The sequence below is a fragment of the Trichoderma camerunense genome, assembly GCF_050948025.1.
Source record: "Trichoderma camerunense strain CBS 138272 chromosome Unknown V8C40scaffold_4, whole genome shotgun sequence".
In the NCBI taxonomy this organism is placed as follows: domain Eukaryota; kingdom Fungi; phylum Ascomycota; class Sordariomycetes; order Hypocreales; family Hypocreaceae; genus Trichoderma; species Trichoderma camerunense.
Window position 1 is genome coordinate 1,145,312 of NW_028145366.1, and position 26,345 is coordinate 1,171,656.

Below are 26,345 nucleotides of genomic sequence, written 5' to 3' on the forward strand. Positions count from 1 at the left end.
ATCGCCTAGATGGAGAGAGATCTGAAGGTTTAAGAAATACTCTTCTAGATGTTCTGAAATTGATGATTTGTCTTATAGATAGTCTCTACATGGTCATTAAGTGTTGATGCGGGATGGTTGACATAGTGCAATGATATGTGGATTTAGCTGTATGTAGCTTCCCATACTAAAATACGTGTGCACTTTGGACCCGACCAGAAAAAAAAGATTCGAGACAACTATCAACGAGCGCATCCAAAAGAAATAGATTTCAGCAGAGAAAAGGAAACAGATCATTATTTATCTATAAGTAAGGCAAAAATAAAACCGACTTTTCAAAAAAAGTCAAAAAGAACAATCCGACAGAGACAGGATTCGAACCTGCGAGGCCGAAACCATATGATTTCTAGTCATACCCATTAACCACTCTGGCACTCTGCCAATGGCTGGATTGTTATAACATCGACTCGCACTAATGCATATATGAATGTTCGTTTTGCGAAAAACAACACATGTGAAGATAGCCATAGAAGCAATTGTAATTGCATGAGACCGATGTTGCCTCTTTTTTTTTTATACGAACGAGATGGAACCTGAATCTTTTGAGAAATGTTTCACTGCTAATACATAACTAACCAGAAGTAGGTAGTCGTAAGGTGCTGCTATGTCTCAGCCTCAGATGTAGTTCAGCATTATACGCGAGTCTTCCTATTTGCACAGACAAAAATTCCTATTTGCACAGATGTGGTCTGTGCGCTGCGCTAAATAATCTGTGCACTGGAAATTTCCAAAACTACTTCCAACTTCAGATATAAAAATAACATTAATAAATATCTAAAATAGATATTTTAAAAATACTACTATTTAAATTACTACGTAATTTTACGTATTCCTTTTTTAAAACTTATTTTAGCTAATTATTTAACTTAAAAACCTAAAATAACTTTAGGATAAGATTTCTTATTATATATAAGAGATATATAAGTGCATTAGGTATTTTTATATTATTTATATAAGTAAAATGTTATATATTTAATTTTATACAATAATTTTAATTAATTATTAAAAGATACGTATTTTAAATTTTAAGATTTTAATACGTAAAAAGTATAGTTTAAAAATAAAAAAATAAATATTTTAAAAATATTTATAAGTAGATTTAGTATTCTTTTATATATATATATTTTTTATATATTTTTTATATTTTAAGGAAAGCATTTTGTAGCTATTGGAAATGTTAATGGAATTCGAGGTTGTCGGGTGCACGGGCCATGTCTGTGCAAATAGGAAGACTCTTATACGCTCCGGTCAGTTGCATCAAGCGATGTCTTGTTCTATAGCGATGTGATCTATCGCGTTACGTTCAATGAAAAGATTGAATAAATTGTCCACAAGAATCCTCGTATTTCGGCCTTGTTGAGAGGCTGGGATCAGATCGCATACTTTGCACGTCCCAACGATTCAGCTCAAATGCACACCCAAGGCGCACAATGCAACATGAGACAGCTTTCATCACCGAACATTAAGGATTCTCATTTTATCATCAATTCATCAGCAATGCTTTTAGATATCACACATGTCTCAACCATACAAGCATCTTTGTCCTTTTTTGTATCCGAATAGTCCTCTCTGCCACACCATTTTGCCACCGTCTACAACCAACCTCCATCAGCGATCGTCTAGGAGGTACCGGCGCAAGCAACAAAAGCGTTACCGCTGGCACCAGTGTGTGTAATAATACCAGCAATAGAGCACTGGCCGTTAATCACAACACGGTCAGCCCCAGGAGAGCCTACACCATCCTCAAAAGTCAGTCTCACACCTCATCACTCATACGAAAAGATCAAGAACCACGCACCTCCAGTATAAGTCTTGCCCGAAGACAGAATAGGAAACTCGTAAAACGGCTTAGAAAGACCCTTGAAGCGGAAACCCTCGTAGTTGTTGTACACGTGAGGATAAGTCGAGCCTCCGGCAGTGCTGCCAGCCCGGACGTAGTTGCAGGCAGAGTTGGACGCGGCACTAACGGCGCTGGCGCTGTAAAAGACCTTGCCGCAGGTGGCAGTGTCTCTCTTGGTGAGCTCATCCAAAGGAGCGGCGCTGGCAAAGGCGACGAGAGAGAGGAGGCTGAGGAACTTCATCTTGGCTGATGATGGCGGAGTATAAACAGAGAGATGGGAGGACAAAGATTGGTGTGACAATGAATGAAGGACACTGGCAGATGTCAATGGAGAGCCGGAAAGTAACGTCGTTTTATACTCGATCCAATTTCTTTCTGTCCAACGTCTCACAATCTCATCTCGCCTGCCAACTCTGGCTCAAGTGCGAAGCTACTACTATCCAGCACCATAATCAACCTCCTCACATCTCACACCAGCGGATCCGCAAATACACTCGATCCCACTACTTTCTACAACACATCAATCACATCGATATACATCTTCGGTTCCCCTTTGAGGTTGGAATAGTTCCCTCCCGCATCAAGCACAGCGAACTGCCCCCGCCTGATGTGCCGCCGCCTGTCTTGGCCCTTCTTGGCACTCTCGCATACCGACATCTCTGACAGGCACTGCCAACCACTCAGCGTCTGGATCTGCAGCCATGTGCGACAAGTGAACCCCAAGCCGGGGGAGGTTGCGCAACTGGGAAGGTCAAGAACTTTATAAATGGAAAAGAAGCAAGCAAGCCCAGAGATCAGTCCGGCGGTGGCGGAGCTCTCCGGAGAGATTGCCGTGCTAACATGCCGCATAGATGGATGGATGGACTTGTAGCTAGAGAATCGCTTCGAGGATAGAATTTGTCGATTGGCGGGAAATAGTCTCTAAATTTACTAGTTTGGGTGACCCTGTTCTCTGGAAGCCTTGGCATTTCCCCAATCGCCAATGTCGATTACTTGATCAGTAAAGCTATCCCTTCTGTCTATCATGTCCGATTAGTCTCCCTCTTCTACAATATTATGTATAGAATAGAGCAACAATTCCTCGAAGAAGTCCAAACAGAAGAAGAGACAAAGATGCCGGCCCCATTCCACAGAACGAGGGACCCAGGCACTGTCGTCAAATAAGCTTATCTGGATGCTCCCGCACGGCCCGACCTATGAGCAACGAGCGTCGATCCCACCTTTGTTTCAAGTCGTGATGCTAAGGCATTTAGCATCGAACCCACCCATCCATACCATGCTTTGGAGCCTTCCGTGTTGAGATAATCCTCCATGGAAGAGCCCACCGGCGGTGTTAAAGGGAGTACAGGTTGAGATTTAAATTTAGGGACCTTTGTAGAGTGTGCTGAAGAAGGGGCGGAGGTGGCCGATAAAGAAGATAAGACGCAGTTGGATATAACAAATTGTATCTGTAGCAGCTTTGGAGGCAGATGAATCCATGCATATACTCTTTATCTTCACGGAATAGAGTAATTGGACAAGAAAACAGAAGTCCTGGGACTTGGCAAAAACATCAATGAGCAGAATTCCAAACAAAAGGATTCCTTTAATCTAGATTGTAAGCAGCATTTTCTTCCTAAGGCTAAAGGCCCTGCTTCACCTTACGGTATTTACCACATATATATGGGCCATGGACAATAAAGAAGCAGTAAAGCACACAAACGAACCACCAACAAAATACAACGCAAAACCAGCAAAAAAGCAAAAAAGAAAGGGGCCAAACCGTGGATTGAACACGGGACCTCTTGCAGTTGCATCACGAAGAACCCAAAGCAAGAATCATACCACTAGACCATTTGGCCTCTAGTTGTTTCACATGACTAATATCTCTCAACACTCCCTTATATACCCCTCCCCTCTTAATCCCATACACAATGAAAAAAAATTCTCTAGCTCTTGAAACCCCACATAGGTACATCCACAAACCCCCCCACAAAGGACCAACAAAAAGCATGCAGTTTTCAGTTTGAGAGAGAAAAAAAAGCAAAAAAAGAAAGAACACGTGGAGACAGAGGGATTTGAACCCCCGACCTTTTACAGGCTTGTATTGAATGAACAATGCAAAGCAAACGTGATACCCCTACACCATATCCCCTATGTTGAAATGGGCGGTTCGTATGCAGCATTATACAGGCTTCTGCTAAAATTTGCAACTTCACCAAATCCGCAACAAAAATCTTACTACGCGCATCCATGAACAAAGACGTGCGTGATGCTGCACTCTTCTTCTGTAGATGATGCAATAATTGTCTCCGCAATAGAAGTATTCACATTTACTCAATGCTCGCTCCCCCAGCCCATGATCGAGACACACCCATCAGAGCCATTGACGCGCCCTCAGAAACACCATCTAAAAATAGCACCCAGCCTCATGCACAATCCCAAGGGAGGCTTTAGACTTTCTCGCCTCCATGCAACCGACACGTGGGAAGCGAAAACGCCTAGTACAAAGATAGCACATGCCAAAATGCCAAAATACCCTCGCATGAGATCAATGGCATTGTTAATTCCGACTTCAACCCTCGTGGCACCAATTCATTAAGTTCCCACGTCACAACATACATGGACAAAAAAAAACATGACAAAAATCCCAGCCCCAAGCCGCTCAATTATTATATGCATTTCTACATGGCGTATTAAAAAACTCGACAAAAATATTCTAGTGTATGTACTCATATGTATATATAAACCATCTCTCTTTCAAATCATGCTTGGTATATTCAAATCATCAAACCACGACCAACATGTAGCAAAGAGCAGCAACTGTCAGCAAGACAGTGCCAGTCAGAGCCTGGGTGCTTGGCGTTGCTGCTGAGCCCTTGTCCTTGTCGTCCGAGGCATTGTTGGTGTCGGGTGATGGTTTTGTGACCGGGTTCGCTGTGGGAGAGGGGTTAGTCTGCTTGATGGGCTTCGTGGACGATGGTGAGGAGGAATCGTTACTGGACGCGGCGGCGGTCGAGGTGGAGGTCTCATCCGGGGCCGTTGAAGTAGACGTGGGCGTGGGCTTGTACTTTTCGTCCATGGTGAACTGGTCCAGAATGCACTCGTTCATGAGCTTGTTGTCGGTATAATTACCAGGCTCGCCCAGAGGAGTCAGGGTCAGGATGTACGAAGTATCAAAGCTACCAGCACCCCAGCCAACGAAGCCGATGTATACATCGCTGTTTGCGCTGATGGCCTTGTTCTGAGCGCAGAAATCAACCATGCACTACGACGAGTTAGTAAATTTTCTCCAAGATGCTGACCAGTCAGCCAGTGAGTGAGTTGGTCAATAAGCTTACCGAAGGATCCATGGACGCGCCCGTCTCGGAGATGATGGCCTGTCGCTTGTTCTGTCTCAGCCAGGTCGCGAAATCCTCAAAGGCCTGGACATTGTCCTGTGTGCACTCGACGTGGGATCCCGAGTTGTTGATGTCGAGGTACTTGTGCACGTCAAAGTACAGCAAGTCGGTGCTGCCATCGGGGTTGGTAATCTTGGAGAGAGCATCCGCGCTTCCGGTGGACACGTAGCTCTCGACGCTGGCAAAGTTGGTTCCGGGCAGGAGAATCATCTGGGAGGTGGCGCCGGCCTTTCGGATGGCGGTGACGACCTTTTGGCAGGTCTCGGCCCAGATGTTGATGTCGAGGTCGTGGGGCTCGTTCATCAGGCCAAAGATAATCTTGTCATTGTCCACATAATACTTTGCAATCTGGACCCAGAGCTTGACAAAGATGTCATCTGACACTCCTCCCTGGCCGATGATGCCGCCGTTATAGCGAGCAAAGTTGTGCATGTCAATCATGCACCAGGCGCCAGTGACGAGGCAGGCATCGATGACTTTGTTGTAGGATCCCCAGTTGAGCTCGTCCAGCTCGCCGTCCACCGTGTTGTTGAGGACAAACTGCCATGTAGCGGCTGCGCGTTGGGCATTAGCATCAGCATCAAGAATTCGTCATACAGCAACGCTCACAAATACGAAAGACATTCAGGCCATCGTCCTCGGCGAAATGCTTCATCTGGCCCGCGCCATCACCTCCCTTGTAGCTCAGCAACGGCACAGACGAGGTGTCGGTTGGGCAGCTGCCGTCAATGTCGCAGCCAAAGTCGATTCCGGGGATTGCGACGCCCAAATACTTGATCTTGCCAGCGAGAGTGTGAGAGGCCAGGGCCAAGGCGGCGGCCAAAACGGATGTCGCGCGCATGATGAATACAGAGTCCGGAGGTGCCGCGCAAGCACCAAGGGGAAAGACGAAGAGAGTACTGATTAACGAGATGGATGTATCGAGTGATGTCTGATTAGGTAGCGAGAGAAATGCGAGTAATACTGCTACTAGTATGGGGTAAAAAGAAGGATCAAATGGTAAATAAATCAATAAGAGCTGTCAATAGAAGCCCAAAATGAAATGAAACAGATTCTATGCAAGAAAGAGCAACGAGCAGAACCGACGACAGCGAAGAATAACGAGAACGAGTGTGTTATAGCTGCGTCATGGTTTTGCTGCAGAGCGAGCGTGAAAGAATTGAGGTGAGGTGAGGTGAGGTGAGAGAGATTGGAGACGAGATGGAGAGACCAGACGAGCCCAGATGGAATGGAAACATCAGCAGCGTCTCCCCTTGATTAGGCGTTGCAGCCGCTGTATTCCGGGGGCTGTGAACTCGGCCTTAGCGCCGCAGTTGCCTGTCACGGCTCGTGTTGGCGCCAGGAAAGGCATAGCGGGCGTCTCGATTCGTATTCACGTCAGCCTCTGCAGCTTGTCGTATTTGACGATTAGGGCCGAGAATCCGTTCAATGTGAGGTGGTTGAATTGAATGCAAAGGGCCGGAACAATTAGTGCCGGTACGAGGGGGGACGGACAGACAGAAGTTACGAGTCAAGAGGCGTCACGTCACACAATCCCGATTTGAATGAGGCGTCGAAATGTCACCGCATCTGCAATCCCATCTCATGTCAAAGCCAACATGGAAATTCTATAGCGGCCGAGAATGCGCTGCAGGGTCCACGCACTTTGCGCCGGGGCCTCACTAGAAATGATCCAGTGTCCAGCGCGGTGGGACTAGACACAGAGCGGAGCCGCTACGAATTGAATCGCTGGAGAAAAAAAGAGCCCAGGCCGCCAAGCGCTTTTTTTCTTTCTCAATGGAGCCTCAATCGTTGACGGTGCAAGACCAAGACGCTGGGCATTGACGGCGAAAGAGAACAATACGAGGCTACTTGTACTATGCTAGTATTCTGTTCTATTCTAGGGGTCTCGTCTATTGCGGTGGGAAAAGCGGCACCTGGTGCGTATTGATGCATTTGATGTGTTGTCTTTTTTCACCGACATGTACCTCGCGATGGAACAGGCACGGATGGGGTAAGAAATTGGGTGATGTGCAGCATTATTGACATCTGATGTACAGTCTGGTACACCACCATCAGCCTATAGATGCAGTATATACTTCGTACCTACACTGGAATACAAGAACCTACACTTTACTGGATGGCAGTGCTTACAGTATATGTACGAGTATATACGAGTGTGTGCACAGAGCGCAGAACGTTGAAACCAGTGGTCCGATCATCTAAACCAACAAAGGCGGAGGATCCGCGCACTAGACGGGGGGTCGACCACACTCGTACAGGGAACACCCCGTAATATAACGACAAGAATAGGTGCTGTGATGGAGTCTATTCTGCAGCTCTGGTTTCTATTCATAGCCCAGCATTCTTCAACAACGGCTTCAACGCTGAAATATCGCCGCTTCAGATTTGATGTCTCAACGGCATGGCATACAACAGCGTCAAATTAAAGTATGACATTTGTCTCAGACAGCGTAGTCTCATAAATGTCCTCACTCCATTGTCCTCTCCATTCATTTAAACAAGCTCGTCATACACGGCCTTGATCAGGTCCGCATACAACTTGGTTGCCACCACATCGCCAAACGGAAAGACGGCCACCATCAGCACAGCCGCAATACCCGACTCCGGATCAATCCACTATCACCAGCAGTCACCGTCAGCCTCAAATCACACAACAAACAAATAAATGCAGAAATGAACCACCAAAGATAAGACAAATATTGAAAACTCACCCAGCGCGAATTCGCCGCCCCCGTCCAGCAAAGACTCCCCTTCCGCCGCTGCTGCCCCGGCCAGTCGCTCATACCCAACAACCCCCCATATCCATACTGCAACTCGACGCCGTCCGGAAACTCGGGGATAAAAGCGGGCTTCCCACCAGGCGAATACAGCGTCTCCTGCAGCATCTTTCTCTGAGCCGGGTCCAGCTGCGGCGAAAACATTTCCTTGGCCGTCTTCCCCGACACCACGCCCGGCTCGGCCTGCAACATGGCGCGCAGCAGGCGGGCGTAGTCGTTGGCCGTCGTGTGGATGCCGGCTCCGGCGCTGTCTATCTCGGGCTCCTCTGGGACGACGTCGAAGTGCGAGAGAGTATTGTTATCGGCATCGCGGAGCGTGAGTTCGGCCCTCCGGTCGGCCGTGTGAGGGAGCTGGTTGACACGGAATCCCGTATCGTGCATCCCGAGGGGGTCGAGAACGTGCTGCTTCATGTAGTCGCCCAGCGTCATGTTGGTTACCGTCTCCAGGGCTATGCCGGCCCAATCCAGGGCAGGGCCATACGCCCAGCCGTCGCCGGGAGGAAACGAGAACGGCACGTTGAAGCCGTCTCTGCTGAGGCGTATCGTCATCCCAATCGGCCGACCGATTGCTTTTGACCATCTTCGCAGATCTGGATCCGCAACGTCATATCGGAGACCGGCAGTTTGAAGTATCAACTGTCTGTGCTGTGAAATCAGTATGCATGTGCGAGTGTACGTGTCAAGTCATGGCCAAGCACATACTTGAGCGTGATGGGCCTCTCATTGTCCTCGAGTATAGGCTGCTCCTCGGAAGTAAAGCCTCGCAAAATCTGCATCTGCTGCACCTCAGGAACAAGCTTCCGAACATCAGAATCCAATGGAAGCTTGTCTTGTTCCACTAGTTGCATGAGACAGACGGCGGAGAGGAGCTTGGTCAGAGAAGCGCCGTAGGTCAAGGTATCAGTGTCGAATTTTGGTGAGTTTACATCCACGCCGGTTCGACCGGCGGATCCAGAATAGATGACACCTATTTCATAGATTTTTGTTCAGAGGCGGGTTGATTTAAGAAGGACGCGTATGCTCTTCGTCTGGGGGCTTTGAAATGAAAGCTGCAGTGAGAGAGATTGCTGTGCTTACCATCGCGATTCGTCACTATAAACGCAGCTCCAAGCAGCTTGTCCTTGGTATCGTCACCAACGGCAATGTCCCGCCTCAAAAGAGTGTCCAACGTGTCCATTGCCTTTGGTTCAACCCCTCACGGCGACGATAGCTTCAATGTTAGTATGCGGTATTAAGAGACTGAATCCTTTGGCCGTGACGGGAGGAACGTCGTCTTATAGCTCATCTATAGCTCATCCTTCGGTCGTGACTTCTGCCGCTTCTCCGCCGAACTTCACGCTATTCGAGCCCGATCGGCATGGGCTTCAATCCCGAAATAAGCAATCCAATTGGTGATGTCAAAGGCTGATTTGTGCAGCGAATGCCAACCGATCAACTGACCCAATAAGCATTAGCGCTGAACTCTGCATCTAGACGCGTGCAAGCTTCAGGTTGTGCCAGGACCAACTACACGTCTTCGTGCTGCTGTAATCATAATCGATTCAGTGTGTAAAAGAGAAACCATCAAGCTGATATCGGACCCAATTCCTTGCGTATACTATTCACGAAATCTCGTTGCTATTCGGTGCAATTGTCTGCAGAATTGATTCACTGATTCCGACATCGCCATCGAGAGCGGGGTCCTCTTTTTTCTCATCACGGCAATTCTGAATCTTTCCGAGTCAATACCCTCTTCATCCGTCGACTGTGCCTGGACCGGCTAGATATCCGCTCAGCATATGTGATCAAGGGCACTTTCAATCCCTGCCAGTTCCATCCAACTCCATTGCCATTCCCACTCGGTACCTGAGCCGGACCCGACATCATGGCCACTCAGACCACCACTCGGGCATCATCCCGGCTATTGGATCTCATTACCGTTTTTGATAAGTAAGACTGTCTCACAGTGTAACAACAGGTTCAGTATCAAACAGAAATTAGCTGACTCTACTTCTCTTCTTCCTCCAGTGTGCCGCTGGACTTTGAGCAAAACTGCCATCCCTACTATCGTTTGATCCTGGCCCCAGACGAACGTGTCCATGGCTACATCCACCCCAACACCATAGCCCGCATGCCATGGCCAGCAACCTTCACCATCGATCACGAGAAGCGCCAGGTAGTCGTCTCTGCTCCGCCTGCCGGCACATCACTGTCCGTACACGCCAATGCGGCATTCCAGGAAGCCGTTGATGCGGCCATTGACGGCAAGATATTCCCTACTCTCAACGGCATGCACAGCGAGTACTTTCTCGTCCCTGGAGCAAGAGAATTCGTCCAGATTGAGCGTTTCGCCGCCACTCTGTTCGGCATCGGGACTCGCGGCGCACACCTGACGGCGTATACAAAAACGGCAGACGGAGAGCTTCGCATCTGGGTCGCGCGGAGGAGCAAGACGCTGTACACATATCCAGGCATGCTAGACAGCACAGTCGCCGGCGGCGTCAAGGCGAGCGACTCTCCGCTAGACTGCATCCTCGCAGAATCAATGGAGGAAGCCTCATTGCCAGTATCTCTTGTCGGGCCTCGAGTCCGCACCACCGGAGTCATCACCATGGTGAACCGCAATCCTCGGTCTGAGCTAGTCCACTCCGAGATCCTCTACACGTACGACCTGGAACTTTCCGGTGAAGGCGAGGAGGTGCCACGCCTGGGAGACGACGGCGAAGTGGAAGAGTTTGTGCTGATGAGCTGCGAAGAGGTTGAGCGGCGGATGCTAGCGGGCGAGTTCAAGACGAATGTGTGCGCTGTCATGATTGACTTTTTGATTCGGCATGGCAAGATTACACCAGAGGGGGAGCCGGACTATGTCGACATTTGTACGAGGCTGCATAGGAAGCTGCCGGTGCCGACCAGGTCGGATGTATGATGTGATGTTAGATGGATCAGGTACTAGAGGAAGCACTCGTTTGGATATAGAATAGACTGCGAAACTTGGTATCATGATGTTGCAATTTGAGTATCAAGCTACAATGGAGAAGCATTTTACAGCCAATGTCTCTCTTGATCTTCCTCCTTAGTCCACCGACCAAGAATGACAAGGTACCGTAATAGGTGTTCCATGTAACTTCATCTTTAATTCTTTATCTTTTCATACTTTCATTTTAAGCCTTGATACATGAATCCAAGCCTCCACCTCGTCAACTTAAACTCTTCTACAAGATTGGAATCACTGCTGCCTTGACACACAGCCCGTGTACTCGCCCCGTACCAAAGCAGCAAGGCGAAGCTGCATCAGTTACCACAGCAGTACATCCAAGCCAACGGAATCCGGCGCAACAAGTCCGTAAAGCCGGAAAAGGAGTATCCCATTTCTCAGATATAAAGTTACTTTATGTAATAGTAAGTGATGATGCTAAGATATGAGAAAAAAAATGCAGCAGTAGTACCTAAGGTAAAGATAAATGCTGAACATGGTGATAGTACCAGAAACTTAAAAGGGCCGAGTATTTCCCCCAGCCACAAAAAATAGGTATACATGGCAAGTCGCCTCACTTTTTATCTCCCCGTCAAGTCCTCACCCAATTTTTCCTCCGTCCTTATACCTTTGCCAACATCGAACAACTTTTTCCCCCCTCGCCCATCCCTTTTATTCTTTACAATAAATACCATCCACTACCTAGCATCCATTTTTACTCAATGTCACTCCCAAAATATTTCTTCCACTCTTTTACACTCTCGCGCCACAAACACACACACGCATAGTTTTTCTTCCCTCGTTAATTCCTCGTTAAGTCAGCTACTACTACTAATCACATAATATCGGACCTCGCCGCCAAAATAGAGACGGGAGAAAAAAACCCGCCCAGCGCCCGCATGACAGCAACTCGTCGATCATGCACCCTTTTCATTATACCCGCAAGGGACATCGGCGCCCCTCACTCTTTTTTCCCTCTTGTCCAACATGGAGTTTTATTCTCGCGATGTCTCCAACCAGGCTTCCCCTTGATTTAAACTTGCAGCCAGGAAAACGCCCTGACCAGCTGGCACATGTCAGGCGCTCGAAACACAAAGGTAAATCCTCCATCTCTTTTCATGTCCCAGCTCAGTACCAACCATCATACCATCCAGCCCGTACAAACAAGCCCGTCCTCCTTCCCCCCCTTCATCTTCCTCTTTTTCTTCTACTCTTTCAAACACAAATATTTCTCAACTTCATTTTTCTTTCTTTCATTCCCTACCATCAAGCGACATGCATACTCTCAATCCGCTCTTAGGGCTTTGCGCTATTAGCCAGCCTGCATCTCGTCGTCATTCCGCATCTGCATCCACTTACATCCTCCACAAGTTCACCACCGTCAACAGCTTCAACAGCGCACTCATCTCGTTTGCGCTCCTGTTAATCACGATGTTCAGATATTCTAGCTACGATGCGCATCCGCTTGCCGATACTTTCGCCATGCGCCGTGCTACGATCCAAACCAGCCGACATCCAACAGACTTCACCAAATCACCGGCACAAAAACCAAACACGGAATATCGTCTCAAGCGTCGTCGTCATGTTATACAATGCATCCTACACTACATACGATTTCCCGGCGTCCTCCAGCAGGCCCGCCCTCCTCGCCTCGCATCCTCCTCAAGTATCAAAGCATCAAGCAAAATAGCAACATGAAAAAATGCGAATGATGCAGCGCGATTCCAGCAAAAAAAAGCTTCCGCAAACCCTGTCGTTACCGGCCCAAACTCCCCAGCGCCTCTTTTGTCCACCCAAAACGTCCATGGCCCTCGGACTGATTCATCCGCGCCTTGCCCTCCTGTACCCCGGCCGCTCGCTGCTAAAAAGCAGACAACTCGAAATATTACTTGGCCAAGAAAAAAAAACACACGCCGCTCTCTCTAGCTTACTACGCTCGGTGCAGACCTCAGCCGGTACCCAAACCAAATCATTACCGGCGCGCAGCCCTTCCTTTTTACCAACAGAACCATTTGCGCCATAGCGAGTTCTATTAACCTGAGCAAAGGGTTTCATTCCTCTACTCCTCCTCAGAATCCGAGTCGTCGCTGGACTCATCATGGCGATTCGGCGCGGCAGCAAGGTGTGCCTCATCGGCAGGCTCTTGGCCAGGCTTGTACAGCTGTTGGATGGCTGTCAGCTGCGCGATGCGAGCCTCTTGCTCTTGGGCGCTCATTGGTTTATTCTTCTTGGGCTTCGAGGCCGATTTAGGAGTCTGCTTTGCGGGGACCGCCCTATTAACTTCGGGCGACTTGGCGGCGGCGGTTGAATCTTTACCGAATCCAGGGAGCACCTTTTTGCAGAGTTCCCACAGCTTGAGCAGAGCCTCGTTACTGAGCTGGTCAATATCCAGCTCAAGCTCACCCTCGTTGTTTTCCTGGTGGGGATCACTCGCATTAGCGCACGCACATCGATCTGGGAAATCACACAGATACAAGAGAGATGGAAACGAGGGACGGAAGGTTAACTCACATTCTGGCCAGTGTCACGCTTGATAATGTCAATGGCGCGATCAAGATGCGGATATTCAAGATCGTTAATGGCGCTTGCAATCTGATCTTTATCGGCCGCAGACAGACTCTTCTTCGGAGCAGGCTTCTTCGCACTGCTCGATTTCTTGGGAGGCGGTGCGTGGGTGGACGACTTGCGCTGGGGAACGCTACCAGCCGCCTTGCTCTTGCTGGGCTTGCTGGCCTTCTTGGCCGACTTGTCCTGGTGCTTGGTCTTGACATCGTTCTGGCTCTGCGCCACCTTGTACAGGGCCTGCTGCACAGTGTCGACAATGACCTTTTGGCAGTCAATCAGCGCCTGGGGAGTGCCCGAGGCAAACATGCGGTTGAGCTTGCTGCTCTCCTCCTCCAGTTTCGCCTTGAGCTCCTGGATTTCCTTGGAGTTGTCTACGCTGGGGGCCGCCGCCTCGTCCTCTTCACTGTCGTCATCGTCATCGTCGTCACTGGCGTTGGATGCGGAAGCGGCAGGGGCATTGGCCTTGGCGTATCTGGCCAGCCAGGCATCCTTGCCCTTCATCTGCTGGAGGTACAAGTCCTCAAGCTGCTTGGCAACCATGGATACCGGGTTTCCCTGGTCAGGGGGTCCGTTGAACTGGTAGCAGTTCTGGAAGACGAGCCGCACGTTCTTATCGAATTCCTTTGCGTTAGTGATGTCGCCCGCATTGATCATGCGCGACACCTTACCCAGGTCCATAGGCTTCTTGATGATGGAGTAGTAGTCGGGGATGTTCAGACCTTCAGCATCGACGGCGTCGAGGAACCACATGTTGAGCGTCGAGTTCTTGGGATGGACGAGCTCCGCCAGGACCTCGTCGCAAAATTGCATTTCGGGCTTGAGTTTCTTGCGAGAAGGCTTAGTGGTATAATCGATATCCTTGGGCTTCGGAGCCCTTACCGTCCGTTTTGGTCTATCTCCGTCTGTGGCGGTTGAGCCGCGACGATCAACGCTAGGCTCTGCGGCCTGCGGCTTTGGTTTCGATTCGGGTACGGGGGGCGGCGGGCTGGACGCTGGCCCTGAGGATTGCCGCCGCACAGCGTTGTCGGGGCCGGGTAGGACGCGAGGCTCACGAGGGGGCTTTGGCTTGGCCACAGACTTGGGTCGCGCGGGCTCCTCTTCGGGAATAGTAACAGCTTCCTGCCACACAGTTCGGATTGCGTAGAATGCGGCATCTGTAACTTCATGCTGGGGGCCGTTGAAGGTATGGGCATTCTCAAGAATGAGCCGCAGGTCGTTCTTCATGTCGCCAAACGTAATGTAGACTGTGTTGGGGTCGCGGAGACCTCGATCAATCTCGGACAGATCCATGGGCTTATCAATCCTTGCCAGGTAAGATTCTGCTAGTGCCGGCCACAGCTTGGGAACAGAGTCTCGGAAATGGCCACCATGCTTGGTCTTCTTGACCCTACCGATAATCTTGCGAATCTCGCGACGCTGGAAGGGCGAAATCTTCTTGTCGTGAATCGTAGTGTCCTTCCACTTTGATATAGAAGCGAGGCGTGACATGCCACCATCATTAGCAGGTGCAGGAGTACCAGCATTCTCGCCAGAAGGAGTCGCAGTCGCAGCACCGTCTTCTTCCGTGACCTCCGTCTTGGCACGCTTGGCAGCCGGTTCCTCATCCATATCCTCATCTCGTTCTCGAGCATTCTTTACGGGTGCGTCGGTCGAGGGTGCATCAGTCATGGACACCTCGATTGAGGTGTCGGCAGGTGAGGTGGACTCGATGGCCAGCTGGGAAATGCTTGAGGATCCAAGGTCGACCTCGGATGAAGGCGGCACCTCCGATGCCTCCTCAGCCTTGGGCTTCGCGGGTTCCTCAGCCTTGACAGCGGGCTTGTCGTCAGTCATGACAGTGTCGGCCTCAGCGTCAGCATCAGCATCGGCGTCGGCGTCAACGTCATTGGCGGTGGAAGGTTTGGGCTCGTCAGAAGCCTTCTTCTCAGTAGACTCTTCGGGTGCAGAATCTTTGGCAGGCGCAGCAGGGGCGGCTGAAGGTTCCGCATCAGTTGCATTCGCAGCGTCTGTCATCTGCACGTCGGACTTTTCTTGCGCCGGCTCGGCCTCTGTTTCTTTTTGTGCTACTGCTTCTTCAGAAGGCTTCTTCTCTACCTTATCCTCCTTGTCTTCCTTATCGTCCTTGTTCTCCTTGTCCTCCTTGGAGCTGTCAGCTGGCTTATCTTGTGCGGTTTCCGTCTTGGCTTCTGCGGGTGTGGCATCGCGTGGAGCATCCTTCTCCTCGGGCTTCTCGTCGCCTCCGTTGACAGCGGCCACGCCATTGGGGGTAGCTGCCGCTGCCGCTGGTGACTCCTTGCCATTGACAAGCGCGTCGTCAGGCTTGTCCGATGAAGTCTTGTTTTCTTTCTCAGAATCGGGTTCAGTCTGGGCGTTCTTGGCAGAATCTGAGACAGGCGGCGTGTGGCTAGACGGACACAAACAACAGCCATGGTCAGCAATACAGGCGCATATGATGCAGATGAGCATGCGCATCCAGGGCAACGTGATGCCAAGCCCTCCAATCGTAGCTGCACTCACCCGTTCACATCGGCCACATTGTCCTTGTCGGACAGCGACGGTTTGTCCGTAGTTGGCGACGCCATGGCTGCCATTCGTAGACGAGATTGTAAATAAGGCGCGCGCGCAGGAGGCAGGTGAAGATCCGCAGTGGTGAATTCAGTAGAGGAGGCGCGACATCAAACACAGCAAGGGCGAGTGCCCCGCGAAATCAAGCTACTTTGGCGACGTCGAGAGAAGCGCAAAGCTTCACGATTGCGACAGGCGCGGGGAGGTAGGCGATGGTATCGGATAATCCTAGGTGGGAGAGGAAGAGGAAAAGAGAGGTGAGGAAAGTAAAAATGGGATTAAAGATGTTGCGCACAACAGTTGGCGGAAGCGATTCGAGGTGGGAAGCCAAGCTGCACACGATGCGCGCACAATGCGGGAAGCTCTAGTTGCACCACAAGCCACAAAGCGACGTCCTGTGAAAGCAACAGCAATGCTGCAATAATTCTGCGGCAATGCTGCGAGAAAATAGCTGAAGCGCAATTCGTGCGGCTGCGCAACAACTGGATGCGATCTGATAAGATGCGATCTGATAAGATGCGCCGGACTGGATGCAGCGAATTTGGAGGCGATGCGGCTAGTGACGAAATCCGGCGGAAAGGCTTTCGTCACGATGCAAGGAAGAGCTTCGCCGAAAAAAAGGCGGGCGGAATATTTTTTGGAGAGAGAGAATGCGAAAGAGCAGTGGTTGGTCGGAATAAGCAACAAGTAGCTAGCTGTGCCTTGCGACGGGGTAAAGGTCGGCAAAGGATGATGTGGGCGACGTGGTTGGCTGGAGGCTGTTTTACGGTTCTAAGGCGGTACCTTGGAGGCAGGTACCTGAAGGCGTGGGAGAGTGTGCTTTGAGTATTTTCAGGCGGTAAAAATGGATGGTAGCGGCGGCGCTGGTACGGAGTCAACAAGTCCCTTTCTTGGCAGTCGTCGGCTTTGCTTCGGAAGAGGGGGAGGGGAGCCGTTGCGAGGAAAAGCGCGTGCACGTCAGTAAGTTTTGCCGGTCGGAGGCGCGGTGCTATTTATGAGAGACGAAGACGAAGTGCGCGCCGAGCTTGATTTGAGACTACCGGGGCGGCGGGCGGATTATTGCTTAGCCGGGGCAGCCGAGTTAAGAGAATGTGGCTGGTGGCTGGAGACTGGGCGGCGCTGATTGGCCACTGCGAGGCTGATGCTTTTGGCTAGGGCCACTTTGCGGTGTCACAGGCAGAAGAAAAGGGAAAAAATTGCAGGCTGGCAAAAGGCTACCGTTTGTTATGGTGAGCGGGACAAGGCTAGGCTAGGGGTGCTGATGGCAGAAGCGTGGCAACTCGGACTAGAACTGACCGCGTTTTTGCCCATGTCGTTACCCTGTAATGCCATTTATCATGCCTTTTTGTCTTTGTTTTTGCTTGAATTGTCCAATGTTGTGATCGAATACATGCAAGAAATAGGTAGGGAGTGTAGGTAGATGGACGTGGCGTAAAATAAAAATGACTTGGTCAGTTGGAGACACATGTTGGGTTCCGTGGATGCCTGCATGTTGTTGGGATACCCGAGGGGGGAATGAGAACAGGGTTAGTCTTGGGCTCAGCTGTGTATAACTCGTAAACGGGTACGGAGTAGCCATGGATTGTTTTCACAGCATCTGGCTTTATTGATGGGTTCACAAAGGAAAAAAGAGGAGATTTGTCGTGTCAATCGTGCTTTTGACTCATTGCGTCTCTCAACCGCCACAGTCCATGATTTCTGTCCTCTGACAAATGCGGGAGGCAAACCAGCAAAAAAGACAAAAAGATTAGTACTGACTGACTGATGACATCTCACATCCACCGTTCATAATTCATCACCAACAAACAAAAAGGCATTCAAACACAGCAAGGGCGAGAAAAAAGAAGAAGAAAAAAGCAAGAAAAAGTATCTCATGTCAGCGGCCATCCGATCTGGAAGTGTGTTTGCCAAGTTGATGACATGGTGATCCACGCGTCGCTGATAACAAAGCACCAAGGCGTGCCCAAGACAAGCCTGGAGACGCGCCAGAAAATTCTTTTCACGGGGCGTATGCAATAACCCGGTGCGAGCTCCGCAGTTAAAACTGAAAAAGCTGTGGCGCAGGCTGTGGCGCTCTTAAGTTCTAGTCAGGTAGTCAGGTGACTCTCCAGCACAGAAGAGGAAATGTAATTTGGATCGCCTCTTTTAAGGTAGACGCAACGAGCCAATGGGCAGCCGGGTGCGGGGACATGAAATTTTACGGCAGCAAGGGTCCAACAACCTTGTCCTGATGGCGCCGGACTTGGACAGGAGCCTCACTCCGAGGCACGTGAGCAGCGTCGAATTGAGATATCACGTGAATTCCGATAAGAATAAGAAAATGTCTTATGTCACCCCTTATCGGCAGGCCAATGCAAGTGTGGGGAAACATCAACTCACGCTAGACTTGGCCAGTCCAAAAAGAAAAAAAAAAGTTCGGGCAGATTGGTCGACTACTGTGAAATTTTCCCATCCACTCGGTGATAAGAGTGGTGAAGAAGATCAACGACACTTGGGCATTTTCTCTTTCATTCTGTCTCTAGATTCTTGTTCTTGCATTGCCATTGCCGTATCTCAAAGAGGAGAGCGAAAGGGGACGAACAACCACACAGATATATACCCCCGACGAGGCTCCTAGAAGTTGCCTTCTCATCTCATCCATCTCTCACCATTTATTTATCTTCACACTCTTCACGCTTTTCACAACATGTCAACCCCAAAGAGAAAAGCTGCCGCCAAGCTGGCTACCCCCGTCGTCAAGCCGGATGCGAGACGGGCCACCAAAAACACAATTGACGAGTCCAGAACAACCGTGGCTGGAACGGATGCCCTGCGGAGCTCCCAGGTCGAGACGATAGAGATCTCTTCCGATGCCGACAGCGACGAGGACATGTCCGACGTCGACGACGTGAACAACGAGGCTGAGCAGAACCCAGAGTCAAAGCCCTTGGCCAATGGCCACCAGAAGCCCAGCAAAAAGGACGACGCAGACGATGCCGAATCAGACGCAGAGGGGACATCGCCCTCGTTTGGCGAGCTGCTGCGCGGCAGTGAGGCTATCGACGTCACCGCCATGCTGCAGCAGTCGTCCACAGGCAACAACGCCGTTGTTCAGGCGTCGCGCAACGCCATTGCTCCTCCCACCCACCAGTCCCTCACAACCGTCCTCACCCAAGCCCTGAAAACCGACGACACAGACCTTCTCGAGTCCTGCCTGCACACCACCGACATCCCCACCATCCGAAACACAATCGAGCGCATCGACAGCTCCCTGGCCGGCATCCTGCTCAACAAGCTGGCTGCCCGGCTACACAGACGGCCCGGCCGCGCTGGTACCCTCATGACCTGGGTGCAGTGGACGCTGGTTGCTCACGGCGGCGCCTTGGCAGCGCAGCCCAAGCTCCTGCACGACCTCAACAGCCTGCAAAAGGTGCTGGCCGAGCGAGCAAAGGGCCTCAACAGCCTGCTCGCTCTCAAGGGCAAGCTGGACATTCTCGAGGGCCAGATGGAGCTGCGGAGGAAGATGCAGAGGAGTGCCGGCCTTCTCGGCGACGGAGATGAGGATGCTGACGAAGAGGATGTCATCTACGTCGAGGGCGAGGAGCGCGATGCCGAGCAGAAGGATCTCGCCAACGGAGTGCGCTCCCGAAGAAAAGGCAAGGGCGGCGAAATTGACGAGGACGACGATGACGAGGATCGTGTTCTGAATGGCTTCATTGGCGACTCGGAGGACGAGGAGGAGGGCTCCGAGCAGGGTGAGGACGAGAGCGATGACGGCGAGGAGCCCCTGGATGAGGACGAGGTCAACTACGACGATGTGGATGAGTCCATGGGCGAGGATGAGGAGAGCGACGTCGAGGTTGCGCCGCCGACAAAGATGCAGAAGGTGTCAAAGGGCCTTGGGAAGAAGAAATGAGAGAAGTGAGGCATGAGGAGAGATGTAACAAAAAAGATTTTGTGTGAGGAAAGAAGAAAAAGCAAAGAGGCATAGCATTCTGAGGTCCTCATTCTGGGCGTTTGGTAAAACTACTTTTAATATGTTTTTGTCAAGAGTAGATAAGTGGATATTTTGTACTTGATTCTTCTTTTTGTCTGGTCTTTGTATAAAATCTGTTTTCTACTCGTTCTTGAGTGAATATGTCGCTATGATAAAATCGATGAGGCATGATATTCACAGTTGAAAGAGTCAAGAGCAAATTACTCTGTTCACGATAGCTTCAAATTCCTTTCATCCAGCTACCACATGAATAAAAAAAAAAATACTACAAGAAAATCCCAAAATCCATAATCAACTTCTCTCTTGGATTGATTACACGTTATTCTTATAACAAAAGCTTTCTTTCTCAGCATCATCATCTCTCCTTTTTTTCTTTCGCTCGGAGAAAAGGAAAAAAAAAAATCAAAAAAATCCCAGTGTCTCTCTACCGAATATCGCTCTCAACTCATTTCAACTCGCTTGCTTTGTGTGCTTGCCCGCTCATGTATACTATGAAAAAAAATTGAAAATGTAAAAAACAATGAACAAGAATAAGAAAAAAAAAGAATAGGAAATCCCGATATTCCTCCTGTTTGGGGCAAGTTTTGACAACGAACTGTGCCTATTACGCCGGTTGACCCATCGCCATGCAAGTTGCAATAAAAAAAACACGCAGAAAAAACAGCAGAATGACCAAAGAACGGAGACATAGCGAGCCTGAAAAGACCAAAAAATAGAAAGTGTGCATCTATGGCCATGAAATGATGAAAAGGGGGGCAGCCATTAAAAAATCATATAGTGGTCTTGTGCGTTGTTGTGTTCAAGTGTAGTATATGTCAAAAGAAGCAGCAACAGCAACGGTCTTTTTCTTCGCTCGCTCGTCTTTGTAAAAAAGCAAAGTCATGCCATGAACGCTTGTATAAACGAAGAGGCTGTGTGAAGATGGTGGGGAAGGGGGGTTATGTGTGTTAAAGCAGCACATGAACTCATAACAGCAGCATAATGGAGAAGATGGAGAAAGAAAGAGAGAGGACAGGCTTAGATGGCCCAACTGCCTCTCCTCTCGCGCACGCCCCAGGCCAATGGGTCGAGGTTGTCGAGATCAGGGTGCTGCCTTGCCCACTCCGTAATGTAGGATCGCAACGCCGCCCACCTTGGGCATCTCTCCTCTTCTGGGGCGGAAGCGTCGAGCTTCATCTCCACCATGTGGCCCTTGGCCAGCTGCTTCGCGTCGTCTCTCCGCAGCTCGTCGACGCCAATGTGGCTGATGCGAGACAGCTCTTCGTCGAAGCCGCGTGCCATGGCGGGATAGCCCAGCGACAGGTAGTTGTACACCTGAGTGACAAAGTCCTCGCCAAACTCTTGCAGGATCTTTTCGTCGCGCTCGGCCTGGGCCTTTTCTTTCAAAAGGCGCTCGTTGAGGCCGTTGACCATGTCAACATCACCCTTGGGCTGCTCCTGGGACTGCTGCTGGGGCTGCGGGTGCTGGTGAGAATGGGAAGAAGAGCCCCAGAGGCCGCCGCCATTGCTCGACGCCAGCCCCGACGACGCGGACTCGGACGGCGAGAAGATGGAGACGGGCTCTTCGCTGATGACGCTGGCGTCGACAACATCACAGGAGCAAGACTTGTCGGGGAAAGACGAGTCAGTGGGCGTCTGGATCAGCTTGGGATTGTGCAGATCGGGGGGAACAATGCATCCTCCGGTTGATTCCGACCTGCAGCAGTACCCCCTCCACAGCCCGGCCTGGCCCGGCAGATCCCGACCTTGGTCCTCAATCATGTGTGCTTCAAGAGGATCTTCAGGTTCCAGCGTGGTGAACTTGGGAGAAGGGCATCGTCGAAAGACGAGGTCCCTGCCGAGCATGGGAGGAGAGGGACCCTGGCGCAACTTAAGGAGCTTTGGGTCATGATCGGGCACATGTCGGAATCCTCCAAACGGCCGGCCAAAGGGACTAGCCTCCTGGCGGCCGCGGTGGGGCTCAGCCGGCTCGCCCTGGGTCTGGGTTGGGGGAACCGCCTGCGCGGATGAACTGACAATTTGGGCCTGGGACTGGGCTGCATGACGATTGGCCTCTGCGAGCGCCATCTGGAGCTCAGCCACCGAGTCTCGCCGGTCATCGGTAGGCGATAGGGGCTTTGTGGTGGTCCACATGAGATCGGGAGGGGACGGCAGCTCCATCTTGTCCAGATCAGAGTCGGATCGGAAGATAGGGCTATCACCAGCAGTGGCACCGGCAGTGGCACCTGCGCCAGGAGCGGCAGCAGCAACGGCTTCGACATCGACATCGACATCAGCGTCTTCCGTCATCACCACGGCCTCTTCGTTGTCGATGTCCATCTGGTCATCCTCGCCCGCCTTCTCCTGCTCCAAGCGCGACGCATGCTCCTGCATGTGCTTATGCCACCAGTTCAGCCCCAGGTTTGACGATTTACGCCTGAGCCTGTGCTGGCCGGCCTCTTCATCACGAGGGCTAGCTTCGGGCGAGTTCTCGCTATCTGAAGAGCCCTCCCGAAAGTAGAAATGGGCCACGCCACCTTCGCGGGGGCGGCTGTTGGGAAACGCAGCAAGGGCAGCCTCCTCTATCTGCCGTGCGACTTCTTTAGCCGCCAGCTCCAAGAGGTACTCCTGGACACCCTCTTCTTCCGTCTCACGCCTAGTGGGCGGAAACGGTCGCGACGCTTGGCGCCGGGGCTCCTCATCGGCAACGGCTGCTGCTGCTGCTGCTCCATGCTGCCGGCGATTTGACTTGTGCTTAGCAGAGTAGATGTGGTTTGTATAGGGAGTGATGTCCGTCTTGTCTTCAGGCCGAGTGGCCGGCCCAGGGTCGCCAACCCTTCTGGACCGTCTGGACGTCTCGATGAGCTGGGGAGCAAAGCGCCGCCTCTCCTGCGATGCTTCGTTGCCCAGGGCCTCGAGAGGAAAGTGTGCTAGCGGGGATCTCGGCGACGGCTCCGGAGTCAGCTCGGGATTGGGGCCTATCCTCTGGTGCGACGTGTAGTCGTAGACATTCTTGCGATAGGATTGAAACGTCGTCTCGATCGGGACGGGCACAAAGCGCCGTCGGGGCGGATCGGTATTGGCCATGCCTACAGTACCTGGACTTGCAGGTACGAGTATAAATTATGCGGGTGTGGCGATCTGCGCTGGGGGGCTCGCTCGATCGAGAGAGATAGAGAGAGATATAATAACGGTGACAGGTGACAGACAGTCAGGACAATGCCCGCTGGAGATTGGGGTATTGACAGTGGAAGCCTTGCTGGAAGGTCCAGGAGAAGAGGGAAGAGCTGTTAAGAGCAGGACATGCGGCAGCGGCAGAACGCTTTTGTCGGTCGAGGCGGTATGGACGTGGTCGCACCGGGTCGAGTCGCCTCCGTGCTTCGTATGCGGGTTGCGGTATGCAGTATGCGGTATGTGATATGCGGTATGGGGGATCGTACTCGTCAGGGTATGTACAGTGTCGCCCGTATGTGTGAATCTGTAGGATAGGACAGGAAGCTATGCACAGGTCAAGCCGGGCATGCCATGCACCTGTATGACCTTGTATAGACGGCGGCGGGGCACCAGCGGCTCTATCTGCCCTCTTTTTCACTCGCGGCGAAGGTCGATGGCCGGATTCTAGACGTTTGGACTGGCAGGGGGTTGCTGGATGCAGATGCAGATGCACCAAGCCGTGGCCCCAGGGCTTTTTGCTCTTGGGGGATCCCCGGGAGGAGTTCGTGCCTTGCTCTGGATGCTCTCACTCGTACAGGACAGGCGGAGGAGCGAGTGACGATGCGGGGACGGGCGGATTCGCACCGCAGTCACCGGCCTTCACGATATGCCAGGTTGGAGATGAGTGGTCGGACCCTTGCGTGGCCAAAGTGCCCGCACAGTACGGGATGGCGCATGCAGGCCAGGGCGCACGGTCTCAGGTGACGGCGGAGCGGGTTAGGGGGGGGGGGCTCTGTAGGGGATTGTTTAGGGGGGCTAGCATCGGCAGTTTAGGGGCCACCCCTGAGCTGTCAGTCAACCTATCTTCGGTCACTACAATGGACTGGGTTGGAGGAGCAGCTAACAGCAACAGCAACACTTGCAAAGAACACCTGCAATCAATTGTTGCCATCAATGTCCACGGGCAAGTCATCAACGATATCTTGTATTCATCACGTAAACTGTGACAAATTCACCGCTCAGCTGGATAATACGAATTGCATGGACACGTGCCGCGTGCCACTCAGCAAAAGCGCCCCCCGTCAGAGCCGGACCCGACGTTATTGCTCTCCAGCGCTGACTATCAGTTTGTCCAAGTCATGAAAACCATGGAAGCCCACAGTCCGCTGCTAGGCCGCTGCACGGTGCCTGTACCTGGGACTGGACCCCTTCTGAAAGGAGCACTGGAGCAGAAAAAAAAAACCAAAAAGCTGCCCCTCTCTGTCGTGCTCACCGGTTCCAAGCCCACGATGCAGGCTGGTGGCCAATCGTTCTGCGTCGTCGCGGCTGCTGGTCATGAGAATTCAAATCCCCCGCATGGCTACCGGCGGGCCACCACGTTTTCTCGTCTTGTTTCCTCTTCGTCTTCCTGTTTAGGATGCATCTTGTTAGGTAATGTTAGGTAATGCAGGACGTGAGCTGACAATGGATGACACTTTGGCATGGCACGCCATCGTCACTAACACTGGGCGAATGTATTGCCATTCGCAGATATGGAAAACAGGCAAGCAAGCCGAGGCACTGGCTGGTATCCATTGATTGATTCGTGATAATAACCGCATTCAGCCCCCTTCGACTCCATCCATACCACCAAAGCACTGTATGGCAACTTATCAGAAGAGCACGCACACTCGCCCTAATGCAAGTACTCAGACTCTCTCGCCCCTCGTTTCCAGAAGCGTCGAACCTCTGCTCTGGCCAACCAACCCCCCTATGCAAGCTAGTTTCTTAGTGCTAGGGCTCGCGGATTCTATCCGGCTTCTCGTGATGTGCCTTTTCCGAACCTTGTGCTCCTTTTAGACGATGCAACTTCACCGACACTTTTCTTTTCTTTTTTCTTTTTTCCTTGTTCCTTGTCGGTTTTAGAGAGGGGTTGCCCTTTGCCGACGGCAATAGTGTTGCTAGGCAAAAAGTAAAAAACAACCCTGTTCACGATGTTATTCGTTGTTGATACGCAGTGTGGTTGGCTTCTAGCGACGCCACAGTCGACGACAGCCAACTTGTCATTCCGATGACGGACAACTGGCTGCCAATTAGCTTCAATTCTAGCATCCTCGGTTTGCTGAATCCAGATGGCCCGTGACCAGCAACACGGAAAGCTGCTAGAGAAGTTTAGCACGGCTTCTAAAGATTCGCTAAAAGTTCAATGTTGCTAAATCCAGGGGGAAGAAGAAAAACGTCAACTGCGCCACGAAGGGGCTGGAGACAGAAAAAAGAGGGCTAAGATTGCCACAATTTTACGGAGCCCAGATATACGGTACGGTAACAGAATAACCCAGCTCTCTTCCAAGGTTCTTTTTTTGGGCAAAGCAGATCCGAGATTATTTCGGGCCGGGCAATGTACCTTGTCAGTACCGAGAGAAGACGCTGTAGCCGGGATTTCTCCTAGATGTGCCGAGTCGACGTGGTCGTAGATACGGGATGCTACTCCGTGAGATTTCTAGACTACAACCGATGGAAACGAGGCCGTGGAGATTCGACTCCACGACGGCGTCTTGAGCGATGACATGCTGTCGAACCGATTCTTTTTTTTTTCTGCTCGGTACCGGTTTTTTCTAGCTAGTTTTTCTATTTTTTGCTCGACCTTAATTTACTAAGATTGCGCCAATCTTTGTCGTCTACCGGATAATTTTTGGCAGACGCCGCTTTCCCTCTCTCGAGTACCGAATCCGGTCATTTTGGCCGGCCTTTCTATTTTGAGACCGGCGGGAGTTGGACAAGGCTGGCTTCGGGCGAGAAGTACGAAGTAATGCTACCTACCTAGTATAACACTTACTTTCTGTATTAATCCGTAAACATGGATGCTGAGCAGTTTGTGGAAACACGTGCACCACAAGGGCACGATTCCAGCTGTTGCTCCTCGCTAAACCGCCTCATGTACCAGCAACTTGAAGGAGATGCCACCGTATTTGTATACTCGTACTCCTAAGACTCATGACAGTTAAGTTATGTCAATGATTGCCCGTTGCAAGTATCGTATGCATGTTATAGAGCACGCCGTTGTATGCAATCTTCTGTATCGCTGGCTCGCCAACGCCAAGCATCACGTTCCTCCACAAAGAAATCCAGCCCCGTC

The 26,345-nt window shown here is 51.2% G+C and overlaps 7 protein-coding genes and 3 non-coding genes across 10 annotated transcripts; 2 read left to right on the plus strand and 8 right to left on the minus strand.

Moving 5' to 3' along the window:
* Nucleotides 1–339: 339 nt before the first annotated feature.
* Nucleotides 340–420, minus strand: V8C40DRAFT_t65. Its single transcript has one exon. It is a non-coding gene; the product is annotated as a tRNA-Ser (tRNA).
* Nucleotides 421–1,437: 1,017 nt separating this feature from the next.
* Nucleotides 1,438–2,607, minus strand: V8C40DRAFT_285371 (Ribonuclease/ribotoxin). The gene is made up of 2 exons (XM_083222360.1): nt 1,838–2,607; nt 1,438–1,771 (listed from the first exon to the last, which is right to left on the minus strand). The coding sequence occupies exons 1-2, from the start codon at nt 2,118–2,120 to the stop codon at nt 1,659–1,661; spliced, it is 396 nt and encodes a 131-aa protein (XP_083076296.1). The 5' UTR covers nt 2,121–2,607; the 3' UTR covers nt 1,438–1,658.
* A 1,025-nt stretch (nt 2,608–3,632) lies between these two features.
* Nucleotides 3,633–3,720, minus strand: V8C40DRAFT_t64. The gene has a single exon. It is a non-coding gene; the product is annotated as a tRNA-Pro (tRNA).
* Nucleotides 3,721–3,921: 201 nt separating this feature from the next.
* On the minus strand, nt 3,922–4,013 carry V8C40DRAFT_t63. Its single transcript has one exon. It is a non-coding gene; the product is annotated as a tRNA-Ala (tRNA).
* A 122-nt stretch (nt 4,014–4,135) lies between these two features.
* V8C40DRAFT_237496 (glycoside hydrolase family 5 protein) lies at nt 4,136–6,508 on the minus strand. Its single transcript, XM_083214258.1, has 3 exons — nt 5,869–6,508; nt 5,200–5,813; nt 4,136–5,126 (listed from the first exon to the last, which is right to left on the minus strand). Exons 1-3 carry the CDS (start codon nt 6,098–6,100, stop codon nt 4,647–4,649), a joined length of 1,326 nt encoding a protein of 441 aa, XP_083076297.1. The 5' UTR covers nt 6,101–6,508; the 3' UTR covers nt 4,136–4,646.
* Nucleotides 6,509–7,271: 763 nt separating this feature from the next.
* Nucleotides 7,272–9,657, minus strand: V8C40DRAFT_237499 (serine hydrolase domain-containing protein). Its single transcript, XM_083214259.1, has 4 exons — nt 9,117–9,657; nt 8,742–9,006; nt 7,974–8,679; nt 7,272–7,878 (listed from the first exon to the last, which is right to left on the minus strand). Exons 1-4 carry the CDS (start codon nt 9,214–9,216, stop codon nt 7,756–7,758), a joined length of 1,194 nt encoding a protein of 397 aa, XP_083076298.1. The 5' UTR covers nt 9,217–9,657; the 3' UTR covers nt 7,272–7,755.
* On the plus strand, nt 9,226–11,070 carry V8C40DRAFT_237502 (NUDIX hydrolase). The gene is made up of 3 exons (XM_083214260.1): nt 9,226–9,256; nt 9,331–9,968; nt 10,047–11,070. Exons 2-3 carry the CDS (start codon nt 9,904–9,906, stop codon nt 10,942–10,944), a joined length of 963 nt encoding a protein of 320 aa, XP_083076299.1. The 5' UTR covers nt 9,226–9,256; nt 9,331–9,903; the 3' UTR covers nt 10,945–11,070.
* Nucleotides 11,071–12,452: 1,382 nt separating this feature from the next.
* On the minus strand, nt 12,453–16,139 carry V8C40DRAFT_285385 (uncharacterized protein; the record flags this gene model as incomplete). The annotated part of the gene is made up of 4 exons (XM_083222361.1): nt 12,453–13,408; nt 13,504–14,241; nt 14,437–15,961; nt 16,075–16,139. The coding sequence occupies 4 exons, from the start codon at nt 16,137–16,139 to the stop codon at nt 13,052–13,054; spliced, it is 2,685 nt and encodes an 894-aa protein (XP_083076300.1). The 3' UTR covers nt 12,453–13,051.
* A 2,367-nt stretch (nt 16,140–18,506) lies between these two features.
* V8C40DRAFT_237511 (Dip2/Utp12 family-domain-containing protein) lies at nt 18,507–20,338 on the plus strand. Its single transcript, XM_083214261.1, has one exon. It carries the CDS (start codon nt 18,809–18,811, stop codon nt 20,015–20,017), a length of 1,209 nt encoding a protein of 402 aa, XP_083076301.1. The 5' UTR covers nt 18,507–18,808; the 3' UTR covers nt 20,018–20,338.
* A 637-nt stretch (nt 20,339–20,975) lies between these two features.
* V8C40DRAFT_161251 (uncharacterized protein) lies at nt 20,976–23,522 on the minus strand. The gene has a single exon (XM_083211464.1). It carries the CDS (start codon nt 23,162–23,164, stop codon nt 21,116–21,118), a length of 2,049 nt encoding a protein of 682 aa, XP_083076302.1. The 5' UTR covers nt 23,165–23,522; the 3' UTR covers nt 20,976–21,115.
* Between the last annotated feature and the right edge of the window lie 2,823 nt (nt 23,523–26,345).